This window comes from Bombyx mandarina, chromosome 12, assembly GCF_030267445.1.
Source record: "Bombyx mandarina strain Sakado chromosome 12, ASM3026744v2".
Classification (NCBI taxonomy): Eukaryota; Metazoa; Arthropoda; class Insecta; order Lepidoptera; family Bombycidae; genus Bombyx; species Bombyx mandarina.
In genome coordinates, this window is record NC_143219.1 from 16,011,089 (window position 1) to 16,025,882 (window position 14,794).

The window sequence follows — 14,794 nt, forward strand, 5'->3', positions numbered from 1 at the left end:
AATAGGTTTGAAGTTTCAATCGCTTTCCCTGAATTACCGTATGAGCTCAATTGAACTTGTGTTCTCTCGATTGAGAGGCACCCTTACTATTGGGACACAAGTGGAACTATTTTAAGTGTATCGAATATAATGTTTTTTCTTTTAATTATAATATCAACCAAATATAATTTCAAGCATTTTGACGGAAGATTTCAATTTCGACTTGTTATAGTTTATTGGTATTATTAGTAGATGTGATCCGCTGTTTCGTTAGCGATACATTTTTTCCGAGACATGTGTAAAGGTCAGCCTTCTATTCATATGCTCTGGCTTTGAAAAAATCATGCATATTCTTTCCTCGGTTGCTCCAAGAATAAAGGATCAAAAATATATTCTATTGGCTTTTTTATTTCTTAGATGGGTGGACGAGCTCACAGCCCACCTGGTGTTAAGTTGTTACTGGGGCCCATAGACATCTACAACGCAAATGCGCCACCCACCTTGAGATATAAGTTCTAAGGTCTCATATAGTTACAACGGCTGCCCCACCCTTCAAACTGAAACGCGTTACTGCTTCACGGCACAAAAAGGCGGGGTGGTGGTACCTACCCGTGCAGACCCACAAGAGGTCCTTCCACCAGTAAAAAATTGATGTTAATAGACGGACAGATTTCTCCTTTCATACTCCATATCAAATATCATTTTGTAGGCTCACCCCCCTCTTACACATATCGTCTTTCACGCAATCCATCCATTTCTTCTTAGGCCTACCTCTTCCTCTAGACGGATATATTCAAAAACCACTTAATAATACATCAAATTACTTACCATTAAGATATAAAATTGAAATTCCAACACAGTTAAATAGCGACGTTTCCACCTTATAAACCACAGAAAAAGCTAAGGGTGTGTTTTAGGTCACGCTGGCTTCCGAGGAGCCAGTAATTACGCAACCTTCCAAAATAATCAATGATGACGGACCGTCTTACCATGAATCATAGAGTTCTCTCAGAAATCTCGTTGGGTTAGAACCAATTCGTGCGTACGATGAGGTTGGTCCTATTTTGTTTTTTGCTGTACCAATTCAGCCAGGTTCGACTTTTTTTAATTGTCCTTGTAAGCAGACGAACTTACGACCCACCTCATGGTGAGTGGTTATCATTGCTCATGGACATCAGCAATGCCAGGGGCATAGCCAAGCCGCTGCCTACCGACTCCCTGAGCTTCCTCATAATTTATCCCTATTAGTGTTATTTAATTTTACCTATTGTCGGTGGGATGTATTCCAAGCCCTACTTATAGATTTGTATTGCCGTATTGTTTTTGCCCCGAATCAGGCAATAACTGTTTCTGGTCTAAATTCGTTATTCTAAGCCCTAAGGCAAGTGTCAATGGTTACAAGATCAAAGAATTTAAGCTGAGATGTTTATAAGTTCAAGACACAGAAAGCTCTTTATTACAATACGACTGTTATCAACACTGTTTTAATTGTTAACAGAATGTTTCACTGTTTGAGCTCTTTAACGTTACGTCATGTGCTCATAAAGCTTAAAAATTAGTTCGGTACGAGCATAAAAACATCTAAGCCATTTTATAATTTGGCAAAACTTCGACGAGAGCTTCAGCAATGTTGCGTTGACAAAGTTGCCTCGAAAGCCTATAAATGAAGTTCCAAAATCTTCATTATACAACGGTGGAAGCTAACAAAAAAGCTTTGATAATATTGTTTAGTACCTTCTTCAGTTTTGGCGAGTTTTACACATAATCTAAATTACTTTTACGGTTTATCGCTGCCTTTTCTTTTCTTGTGTAGATTGGTGAACGTGCTCACGACCTAACTAGTGTTAAGCTGTTGCCAAGGCCCGTTGTCATAATTACGTGCTTTCACCATCCACCTCGAGACATGAGGTCGACATCTCAATTGCATTGTATAATGTTTGTCCCAACCATTAAACTGGAATTGAATTACACAAATTCAAAAATATTGCACGTCTGACTTTTCTTACATCAGAAATCTCGAAAGACTTGGGCGAACGCTTACAAAAACCATTTCCTCAGAACGCATATTGACATTGCTATTTGCGAATACGACAAATGTTATCCTGTGCCTTAGACTACGATGACTTCGCTTATCACCACATCGGTTTTTTGGATCCACTGAATAAAACGAACACATAAAAATACATATTTTATTTCCGATTCCATGCATTTCTACAATACGTTCGTTTCACTAAAGATTAACGTTGTGATAATTTTGTGCTAATGTTACAAAAACAGTCAGTTTGTGAAGATAAAAAATATCTTTATCGATTTATTGACAGTACAGACATAAAGTCCAACCACAGTATAAATATTTCAAACTAAACATTTCCAAGTTACCTTAATTATTAAAATATCAGTAATGTATGTAATGAACCACGTAATCGATCTAAAAATAAGTCCAGTCTCGGTCGAGGCACTAATAAAATACACAAAAATGAGTGTTAGGAATTCGTGCAGAAAGTCGATTTTTATGTTTTGCTTCGAAGGCTAGGTAGGATTCATTCTTCAATTAATATGTGATTGATACATGGAACGCTACGTACTAATTATTTTGTTGGTTTTGCGCTTGGTCTTATTTATAGGACGTCTTATTGAATCCTGGAGTAGACACGATTATTTCTAATTAATTGTTTACTTGTTTTTGTCTAGATCCAATTACAGTGGAATAATAATATGCCGTCAAAACGGGTAATGAATGCCGACTGAAACAGGCAATTGCGTGGTGAAGTCACTGGGTTTGATTTTTTAAACATATAGACGTCCTACATTAAATTTGGAGACATTAGTGTTCAAATTACAATAAATACAAGATAAAAAAATCGGTTGTCTGTAAAGTCGGTTTACTGACGACAGTTCAACGTGACAACGTCATAAGAAAATACTGATGGAATGGTTTCACATTTCAAAAGAAAATTTTAATTTTATTTGTTTGATACATATTTTGTGTGAATATAGAGAAGGAGGTAAATGGAAATCACTATTACATAGTTTTTTTACAAGTATGAATGTGCTTTGAATTGTATTATTGTATAGCAGCTGTCCACGCGGATGTATCGCTCACTCAAGTAGGAGAGAGACAGATGTCGAACGCTGCCCAACGCGGAGGCCCATCGTGCCTCTTTGTTGCTCGTTGCGCGCTCTCGCTTGCACTTCAAGTCTTAAATGGAACGCCTCAGAGCGAGGTAGCGCCGTATGATTCATGTTTTTTCGTGCTTGCAGCCGGCTCCATCGAATTATAATAAGACGTTGTCACGTCAAAAATCTCTTACTAAAAATTAAAATGGTTCTATACAAAATTCGCATTTTATTGTGAAAATGATAGAATGCATTGACCAATTTTAGTATTGTTTCAAATTAAGCAATAATTTATAAAAGACTAAGTGAAGGTTTGTTGGTTACAAATTAAAATAAAAACAAGATTACAGTTTGAACTAGATATTAGTACTGAACCACTTTCACGTGGCGCTTTCAACTAAAATAATTATTGCTATGTTTACTTATGAACTTCCAAACCTGAAAGCTCTCCATACAAAAGATAGTATCTAAAATGTTACTATTCATTAATACATAAGATTTTTCCTATAGGTGTCTTTTTGACGTTTTTTTCTAGACAATTAATAAAAAATAGAAATATGTTATGTAAAATAATATGTTAAGTCTCGTTGTAACACAATTGAAATTCATTTTAATTTGAATCCAATAAATCTCAATTTCAGAAAGCAATAGAAGCCTTTCAACAAATGTTCCACGTGCTGATAAAAGCTCGAACTTCCAGTGCCTTTGTCCACTTCAAAGGGTTAGTGGACTCCATTGCTCTTTTACAAAAGGATGCATCTGTCATAGGATTAGCAATCGTCCATTAAATCTTTTATGCCGCAATTTCTATTAGCATCGGCACTCTCTACAATGTCCAGTAAAAGGGAGGTAACAAAATCAGTCTTGACGTACAAAGCGTCAAAAATGCCAAAGTATCTCTTTTATGACTGTTTCCAATAAACTTACAAAAGTCATTCTAGTACTGTGAGAAATTTGGCTCATTTAACGGTAGGCAGCGACTTGGCTCTGTCCCTGTCATTGCTGATGTTCATGAACGATGGTAATCACTCACCCTCAGGTAGCCCGTATGCTCGTCTCCCTACAAGAGCAATAAGATATCCCTCAGCTTGGCTAAAAAATAAGGCCGTTATTAGTGAAAACACAGAACTGGTGTTTTTGCGTCTGTAAATATACCCCTATAATAATATTCACTGTAGCAAAGATTGTTTTGCTAGTGATATTATTTTACTAGCTAAGACCAACTACGCCAATAGCCCAGGATATCTCACAGTTGATCATGGCTCATTCATGGAAACTACAGCATGGAAGTCAATTTAGATATACCATTGAAGTATCAAATGTATTCCTACAGCGACTGTCGACACGAAAATGCTTGATTAGACTGTATGGGATAAGCCGTTAAGAATAATTGTAATTTCATATACATCTTATACCTGTAAACGAGCAATTCTTGTATATATATATATATATATAATCTAAATCTCGGAAACGGCTCCAACGATTTTCATAAAATTTAGTAGGGATTTCGGGGGCGATAAATCGATCTAGCTACGATTTATTTTCAGAAAATATTGCATTGTTCTCGTGTTTTCAATAATCAACTTTATGACTCTTCCCGACATCTATTGGCGAATAATAATACAATTTTTCTTAATTGGGAGCAACTAACTGCTTTAAAGACACAACAAGATGGCGTTATCAAAAAAAAAAAAGGTCATCATCTAGTTATTACTAAATTGAAGAACAATAATCAATTAGAAATAAACGTCAAAAAGACAATAACACATAGATCAATGATATTGTGTACTTACTTATAACGTTACAAGACTATACTAAAACCAACAATATTCTTATGTACTTATAATTTAATATAAAATGCTAAAAGTAAACGGAAAATCGTAAACAGCTTCGTAAAAGTAACAAAAAAATAAAAACGAATTCTGTGCCCAAACTTTGTATCAAACAGGGATGTCCAAGGCGAACTTCAATTAAGTGGTATCACGACATCTTATGTGACGCCCACTCTCACGTCTTTTACCCCAGAAACGACAATATTTTGGATATTATACTTGTTTGATGCATCTAGGAAGATATTTAAAGGTAAGCAGCGGCTTGGCTCTGCCTCTGGTATTGCTGAAGTCCATGGGCGACGGTAACCACTCACCATTAGGTGGGCCGTATGCTCGTATGATTATGATTTTTTTATATCGCTCGATATAAAAAAATCCAACGAAAATCAACTTATTACTGCATGTTTTTTTTATTTTATTACTTAGATGGATGGACGAGCTCACAGCCCACCTATTGGTTACTGGAGCCTATAGACATCTACAACGTAAGTCCGCCACCCGCCTTGAGATATAAGCTCTAAGGTCTCAAGTATAGTTACAACGGGTGCCCTACCCTTCAAACCGAAACGCATTACTGCTTCACGGCAGAAATAGGCAGGATGGTGGTACCTACTCACGCGGACTCACAATAGGTCCTACCACCAGTGTATATATTTTGTAAATTTTTTGTAACATCAAATAAGTATAATCTCCGATGTTTGGGCACAGAGTAAGAACTCGAATTTTCCGTAGTCTTGCACGTAAAAGTACCATAACACATCATCGTTATACAACGGGAGAATTACCCTGATATCGAAGTATTACTTAATGAGACCTACATTACATTTGAAACAAATTCTAATATTTACAAGTTTTATTTACATAAATTGAATTTAACAAAAAATTTAGGCTATGTAACGTGAATAAGAGCTGTTTCCTCAAAGCGAAAGTCCCTTTCAAATTGAAGCTATGTATGCAATGTGTATGACAATATTAAAATGAACTCATTTATAGTTTTCTTAGTGATTGAAAGAAAGCCTTATGATTTGATCTCATTTTCTTATCTGAAGCTTAGAAAGCTGGCCGATGCTCGGTATTTTAGTTCTGTTTTGTGTACTAATTTAATGACATTTTATAAATATGATAATTGAAACCGAGCAAGTCTTGATTCTCTTGCAGTGTCTTCTCAATGGTGCAAATGCATTATGAATCGGTGATGAAGATAACTATTTAAAAAGCGCCTGTAAAGCTCTGAACAAAACAATTAAATTTTCTACTTGAATTAAATAATTCACAATTTTGATTTTTCAATTCACTGGTCACGGAAGACTGTAACTGAAATTAATTAGATGTTATATTTCATTCATTTTCCTAGTTTTTATAAATTTATTTTTCGTGATGGCCGAAAGGTTCAGTAATGTAGAGAAGGAATTATTTTATGTTTATTCAAATTGACTACAGACGATTGTTATCTTCCTCGTGCAGTCGTGCTCATCACGTCTAAGGGTCGTGATCACCTCCATCTATAAGTTTCATCCTGACGACATTGTGCCATCTCGTCTTGTCTTCAGCTAGGCTTCGGCTTTCAGTAGGCAGCGGCTTGGCTTTGCCCCTGGCATTGCTGAAGTCCATGGGCGACGGTAACCACCCACCGTCGGGTTAGCCGTATGCTTGTCTGCCTACAAGGGCAATAAAAAAAAGCTACTCTGAGCGCATCGTATACTGTGGAATCGAGTAGTGTGGACCTGGTCAGATCAACGCAATGGATTGCGCTCCCACGATCTTTTTCCTTCCGCTTTGCTACTAATCAGCAGGTTTTCAAAATTGATTTTGTCTTTCCTGGAAATACGTCCGAAGTACGGTAGGATTGGCTTGAGGCAGATGCTAGACCAATTATTATATTTAAGTAATAAATTGTACGCAGTTTAAGTCTTCCTTGACCACGAAAACTGTCAAAAGCTTCTAATACATTTTACATAAAAACATTATTATACATATAGCGTTATATAGAAATATCTTCAAAGAAATATTATCATATTGGTGCTATAGGCTAAAAACAAAATAAGCTATTAATTAAATATCATTCACTTCTTCGTATGTATTTTAGTACACTATGAAAGAAACTATCACATACATTCTATAAAAACATACATATAAAAATGCAAAACAGAGAGATCCATACATTAAACACGCTCCGTCAAATCGAACAGTACAAAAAACATTTTTCTAAGATAAAACGTTCACTGCACTCCCGACTTATCGTCGAGCAACGCGAAATTCGTATATGCGTGATACACCGCCGCCATTATATATACAAAACTATTTTACTCAGTCGCTTTATCATTTTAGGAGCGTCTTAACACCGCCTACGTGTTTTCGTTGCGACGACGTCAGATATCGTTAGCGTCCCCCACGTAGCCCTCGTCAGGGCTCTCCGAACAAATATCCCCGGCACATTTCACATTTGATACCTGCGGTAAAGGTTTCAGGACGCTTTCGATGCCTTCCGCGGGCATGCGAGCGTCCGACGCACTGGTCTGAGTGTCCACGCATCTAGTCTCAACTTGGTAACATCGTCCTGGTCCCTCCGTTACACTCATGGGCACCATGACCGCACAAGTTCCTTTAGGGTTCCACGACGGACAGGGTTCGGTTGCGCAGTACTGCATCGGGTCGGTTTTGTAACCTTCCGGTGGCGAAGGAACGAATTCGTCATTGTAATACACAGTGCCGTTCCCTACAAAAGCTATTTGCCTGTTTCTCGGAACGGGGTAGCCCTCTAAGGTACGGCGCACGTTCGTCGTCATATTGTACATTTCGAAATTAGGGCACGTCGGCTGTGCCGTATTGAACTCTGTGTCTTTCGCGAATTTGCAAACTAATTTCTGGTTCTTAGGCCTGTTGTGGGGTAAGGTCTGGTAAAACGGGCCAACAACCGAATAATTTGACATAATCGGAGGTCGACACGGATGCTTCGGTAGACCATAATCGTACGGATAGCCTTCGCTGTCGAGGAAGCAGCCCGGATTGAGGTGCACGTCAGCTGAGTGTTGGTACATATTGTTTAATGTGTTTTGCGGCAAGTTCATGTTGTTTACGGGCTGTTGGTCTTGCCACGTGACCTGCCGCGGCACAGAAGCTGCCGTGAATGCGGTCTCCTCTTCAAACCCGTCGCCCCCCACGCTCTGCGCTTTGTACACTGATAACGCTGTGTTCTCGTTTTGCGCATTGTTTGCTACTGTTTCCGCGTCGCTAATTAGGTCGGGATTTCTGTCGACGAAGCCTTTCATGTTATTGCTTTGATACACATCGCTTGGCTCGTAATCACGGTTCGTTTGTACCGTGTAGTGCAGTGCGTGATGAGAGTGCGCGTTCACTATTAAGCTCCCGTTATTTTTAGGTATGTTTCCATTGCTGCGACTCGATGGCAGTATCTGATTGCACAAAGCGACGTCCTTGCCGCTTTCCTTTTTCTTACGACTCCTCGTATCGGTTTTGAATTTCAGCATGACTACGGCGATTATGGCTATTAGCAACACTATAATTAGGAATACAACGGTCACTATGACTACCAGATGTCTGTGAGGGAAGGTCACAACGATAACGACCGGTTCCTCTTTCACTAGGATCCTGAGCGTGTAATTGGCACGTGCCCGACCGGCGGGGTTCTCAGCGGCACATGTGTACGTACCGTTATCCTCGTTACTTATGCCCATAATGTACAATTCGCTCTTTTTGTCGGTGACGCCGTTCTCGACGTAATATATTCGGGGATCCGGCGACATGGTCGAATAATTATGAATGATCTGTCCCTGGTATAACCACGTTATTTTCGCTTCGGGGATTGCTTTCACTAAGCATTCGAGCGTCACATTGTTGCCGGCGTTCGTCTCTACGTACACAGACGTAGGGCTCATTTTCGGTAGGCAGGCCAGCTCGTTCTCCGAAATGCTGGTGATGGTCCGTTTCCTCAAGCGTTCTGGAAGCGAGCAAGCGGGCTCGACGGCGTGCGGCATATTGAAATTCAACAGCCAACTATGCAAATCCCTCAAGTGGCAATCGCAGTTCCAATTATTATTTTGCAGGTTGATCCCCCGCAGCGTATCGGGAAATAAATTTTCTCCCTGAATATTCGATAGTTTATTCCCGCTCAGTCGCAGCCATTCAAGGTGATTCAAACCGGCGAATGCGTCTCTCTCGATCGCTTCTATTTTACAATCGCTCAGCTCCAACGTGTTCAGATAGGAGAGATGTTGGAAACAATGTGTTTTGATACTGGCGATTGGATTGTTATTGATCGACAGTCTCATTAGCGACGGGATAAACACGAAGTTACTCGAGGGTACGAGGTTCAAATAATTGTTGGAAAGGTCCAACTCCACCAAGTTAGCGAGACCTTTGAACGCTTGGCTGTCTATTTTCTGCAGTCGACATCGCTGCAAGTAAATCTTCTGCAGATCGATCAGTTTGAGTTTGTGGAAGGTTTCCTTTTGCAGTACTTGAAGATCGTTGCCGGTGAAGTCTAGGACTTGCGTTTCAGAGTCAAGCGAGTCGGGTATCGCTTTTAGGTCTTTCTCCGAGCACTCTACGTACCGTTTTCCGTTTTTCCATTTGCATATACATTGCGAGGGGCACGCCATCGCTTGGAGCAGCATGCATGTCGTACATAAGGCAATGAGCCTCACGTGCACGCTCCTTTTGACTCTCATGTTGCCTCAAGGCAGGGCCTCTACGTAGAGCGGGTACATTATCTGAAACAAGCGGAAAATGCAAATGAACGAAAATGTCATTTAAGTTTGTTGTTGTGAAGTGTTTCGGCTTGTTTCCTGCAAGCTTTGTGATGTCGATGGGTCTTGTTTTTTTTTTATTTCGCATTTTATTGGACAAGTTGCGAAGTTCAGTGAATCGTGATATTTTCACAAAAAAGTAAAAAGTACTTTAATTTCTATTACACATGGTTTTAATTGAAATTAATTTCAGAATAACATTACAGTTTCATGTGACAACAAATATGTCATTTTTATCGGCTTTCCTAAACAATATATCGTCGCTGTCAAACCAAAATCTGCTATGTGCAAAAACTCTATTTTGAATCAACGAATGAAAACATTTTCGTATAAAATTTTATATGAAGGTGAATTTTTAAGAATTATATCAAATATAATGAAAGCTATAGATAAATATTAGAGCTGTAGACACATAACAGTTTTTTTTATACGGTAGATAGGGCTGTGAACAATACGAAAAGGTCAAAAAGTAAAAATCTCAAAAAGTGCACATAGCAGATTTTGGTTTGACAACCACGATATGCTCCAATACAAGTATTTCAAGTCTTTTAAAGACTATTACGAGCCCGAAATCGAACAAACGGAAAACAAGAAAACGCTTTATATTCACAGATTCAGCGGCAAATAAGGTTAGTATAACGTATAGAAATTTTGGGTCGGACGGTCGGCTCACATAAATAATGTAACAACCGCATACATAATGTAATCGGAAATGAAAAAAGGAATTCGTGTCCAACAAATACGCGAGCTTGTTCGACGAGGTTCGCCGGGAAATTAACACGGAGCGTCCACCCTTGTCAGTGTCGATTTAGCGAAGTACTTTTAATTTGGCAGTTCGTTAAACGCGCGACATCCCGGTACTACCAGGGCTTACTGGTCGTAGAACCTCTTGTGAGTCCGCGCGGGTAGGTACCACCGCTCTGCCTATTTCTGACGTGAAGCAGTAATGCGTTTCGGTCTGAAGGGTAAGGCAGCCGTTGTAACTATACTGAGATCTTAGAACTTATATCTCAAGGCGGGTGACGCATTTACGTTGTAGATGTCTATGGGCTCCAGTAACCACTTAACACCAGGTAGGCTGTGAGCTCGTCTACCCATCTAAGCAATAAAAAAAAAACTACCAGGATCGACTCCAATGGGTTACGCGTTTTCGGACGACGGCCTTCAAGGAAGGTGCCAATGAAAAATACTTAATCTGTTTGTTCTTAAAATAAATTTGGGCCGGAGAATAAATCGAGGAGCTACGTGGAATGGAATTAGCCGTATTTTCCGGAGATACATATCGGGTTTCTTTCGTTTGATATTTTTTTCTCCTTAAACTTATTCCATGCGGAATCTTGTTAATGCCCGGTCGTGTAATTTAAAAGTTATCTCAAAATAAATTCTTTCGCCTTTTTTTTAATATTACGCAAATGGGTGAGCGACCTCACAATATACAATTTTAAGTGTGTACCCGAACCTATAGGCACATGTCTTGAGACATGAGAACGGGATCCTAAGAGTATGACTGCCACACTACCTTCGAATCAGAACGCGTGACTGCTTCATCGCAGAAATACACCCAATGATAAAACCGAAAAAAAAAACACCTTTCATTAAATTATAAACCTAATTACGCATTTTTACGGATTGTGTTGAATTTCTTTTTTATTACCTCACTAGCTGACCCGGCAGACTTCGTAGTGCCTCAGTCTATAAATAAAAGACCTAAGCTTTTGTATAAAATAAACTTAAAACAAATAAAAGGAATCAGTCCGACGGGGGAAACATCAAAGGAAAAAGAAAATTGTTATTTTTATTTCATTCCGAGCATTTTCATATTTATCTACCTTTAAAACCTTCTCTGGACTTCCAAAAATAATTCAAGACCAAAATTAGCCAAACCGGGTTCCAGTCGTTCTCGAGTATTAGCGAGACTAACGAACAGCAATTCATTTTTATTTATAGAGATAGATTTTAACACTTATTGACCGTGGAAGTCATTCGTGAATACATGTCAAGTACGTATTTACATATAAAATATAACAGATATTGGAAATTAAGGGTAAATGACTGCAGAATTTGAACATCAGCACAATTTCATCGCTTGAGACCAGCATATGCAGCAACAAAACATAAGCAAATAACACAACATTAGCTAAACATAACAGCTGCAGCAACAAACAGCAAACTGTTTTTAGGGCTTTAGGCCGCGATGATATCTTTAACGTCTTCTTGCAGATTTTCATATATCATGATTACGGTAGTTATTGATTTGTTAGTTGGTTAAATTTGATTCAAAAACAAATACTTCATACAGCAAAAATAGCATTCGACTTAAATATAAGCTCACTAAGCAGACACTAGACATGAAATACAGCTACAAAGCCCTTACTAGTATTTGGCAATATTGAATCTAATCCTCAATAATTCACGGCGTATATTTCAATAGCGCACCGCCCCCTTACTCATTTGTATCGCAATATACGCATTGCCATTTGTCGGATTCAATTGTGAGATATTGGAATAGAAGCCGCCATCGTTAATGTTTCAACTCGGTGGTTTATTAACGGCCTATGTTTGAATTATAAATATATTATTGTTCAAGGAACAATTGGATTTTGCTTGTTTCCGAAATAGTGGATAATCGATATCCGAAGCTCAAAGGTGATGGTGCCCATGGATCAGCCCGCTGTGTTTCTCGCCAGATCTACTCAGCTACTCAATTGCTTTTGATTTGTTAGGTCTCCTTCGGAGGTACTGGGGCAGTTGTTAGCAAATCCCACCCCTCCTGGCTGAGTCTTTGCTCGCCCACCTGTCCTGGTGAAACTAGAAAGGCCTTCTAGCCAATAGTAATCTTTCAATCATAAAAAAAAGATGATTGTTAGAGGTGGCCAGATTGATTGACTAGGTGGTGCAGTACTAACTACTGCGCTACCGGCCTGCGGCTCTGACCGTCGCGTCGAAGATCATGGGTTCGATTCTCACATCGGACAGACATTCGTGTAATGAACATACTAACTAATTGTAACTATACTGAGATCTTAAAACTTATATTTCAAGGTGGGACGTCTACAACTTACGTTGTAGATGTCTATGGGCTCCAGTAACGACTTAACACCACGTGGGCTGTGAGCTCGTCCACCCATCAAAGAAATAAAAAATAAATAAAAAAATAACAGATTTGTTTTACTTTTTGTCTGGGAATTTATTATTGTTACGCCGGTAAAAGTAACGCCATCTGTCATCAAATAACAGAAACACATGTCGAAACGACTCGTCTTATCTGGAATGTTCTCGATTATTGTAGAGTTGTCGTGTTGATTATTATAAAAGCGCTGCACAGATGACGTGAAGGTGAAGTAATCGGTGATATTCGAAGCGGATGAAGTGAATTACGAATTCTAATATGTTCCTTGAGTGTTTTAAGTGTTAAATAGAGTTTTAATTTGTACGTCGGTGAACGTTTTATTTATCCCGAACCCCAGCACGTATCGTTATATATATGTATATATTTAAACGTATATATGAGTATTTATGTCAGTCTCTGGTACCCTAATAACACAGGGAATCCTAATTTGAGGCCGGATGACCGTACGTGATTTGTTTGTTTTTTTATTTATTTTTATTGCTTAGATGGTTGGACGAGCTCACAGCCCACCTGGTGTTAAGTGGTTACCAGGCTCCACCCATAGACATCCGCAACGTAAATGCGCCACCCACCTTGAGATATAAATTCTAAGGTCTCAAGTATAGTTACAACGGCTGCCCCATCCTTCAAACCGAAACGCATTACTGTTTCACGGCAGAAATAGGCAGGGTGGTGGTACCCACCCGCGCGGACTCGCAAGAGGTCATACCACCAGTAAGAAATTGAGAGAGTTTGTTCGCGGTTATTTATTTATTCAGTTATTATTTAGAGCGGCAATTTAGATTGTCATTTTATGTACATTATTGATAGCACTATCTACTGGATCTGTTTAAGTTCCTATTCGAAATCAGTCTCTAGTAAAATTATTCACCATTCGAAGTCTGATGGATATTCTTGAATGTGTTACATACTTGTATCGCAAATACCCAAAAAAAATTTAGCTTGAGCTTAGAATATGTTGTTTATTATTTTCAATCATCTTCAAAAATCTTATCAAAACATCCATTGGTTCTCCTCTAAGCGCATATATCCGTGATGTAATCATTTCCCGAGGCTAAATAATTGTGAGCTATATAAACGCTTCGACGCCCCGGCACTGTTAAGGAGAGCTCTTGACGGCGCTTTGTGTAGAGGCAATAGGGATATGGCAAACCGCCAGTGGACGAACAATCTATAGATAATACGAATATCTAGTTATTGATGGCCTGCGACCTGGATTACGTGGTTTTTAGTGCCTAAAAATGAATGCTGACGGTTTTTACAGCACGTTGGAGAAAGAAAAACGTGTGCCATCGTGTAATAAAAATCAAAACCCGCAAAATTATAATTTGCGTAATTACTGGTTGTAGGACATTTTGTGAGTCCGCGCGGATAGGTACCACCACCCTGCCTATTTCTGCCGTGAAGCAGTAATGCGTTTCGGTTTGAAGGGTGGGGCAGCCGTTGTAACTGTACCTGAGACCTTAGAACTTATATCTCAAGGTGGGTGGCACATTTACATTGTAGATGTCTATGGGCTCCAGTAACCACTTAACACCACGTGGGCTGTGAGCTCGTCCAGCCATCTAAGCAATAAAAAAAAGCTTAGATTTTTTGATTTACTTAAAACTTCCTGCTAGCTAAGTCGGGTACTCGTAGTGGTGACATTGTCGTGTTGACGTCCGAATTTGGAACCTTGCCGACCTCCACGGTATTTCCCGAGCGTAGGCTTGTGGAGAGTACTAAACGGTAGGCAGCGGCTTGGCTACGCCCCTGGCATTGCTGAAGTCCATGGGCGACGGTAACCATTCACCATCAGGTGGGCCGTATGCTCGACTGCCCAAACGGCAATAAAAAAAGATGTGTGGTGTCGTGGGACACCGGACAGGAACGAAGTTCCTTATTATAAAAATATTAATTTTAAGTTCTATTCGAGGTATAAAGAAAATAAAATTGGAAGTTTCGTAACAACCCACGGTCATTCGGTAATG

General features: G+C 39.3%; 1 protein-coding gene across 1 annotated transcript in view; it reads right to left on the minus strand.

The window, feature by feature from the left end:
• Positions 1-2,514: 2,514 nt before the first annotated feature.
• LOC114247306 (uncharacterized) overlaps positions 2,515-14,794 on the minus strand; it is a 77,445-nt gene continuing 65,165 nt past the window's right edge. Inside the window, exon 2 of the mRNA XM_089732139.1 lies at positions 2,515-9,658. Within this exon, the coding sequence (XP_089588265.1) occupies positions 7,298-9,616 (2,319 nt within the window). The 5' untranslated portion in view covers positions 9,617-9,658 and the 3' untranslated portion in view covers positions 2,515-7,297. The remainder of the gene's footprint in view (positions 9,659-14,794) is intronic.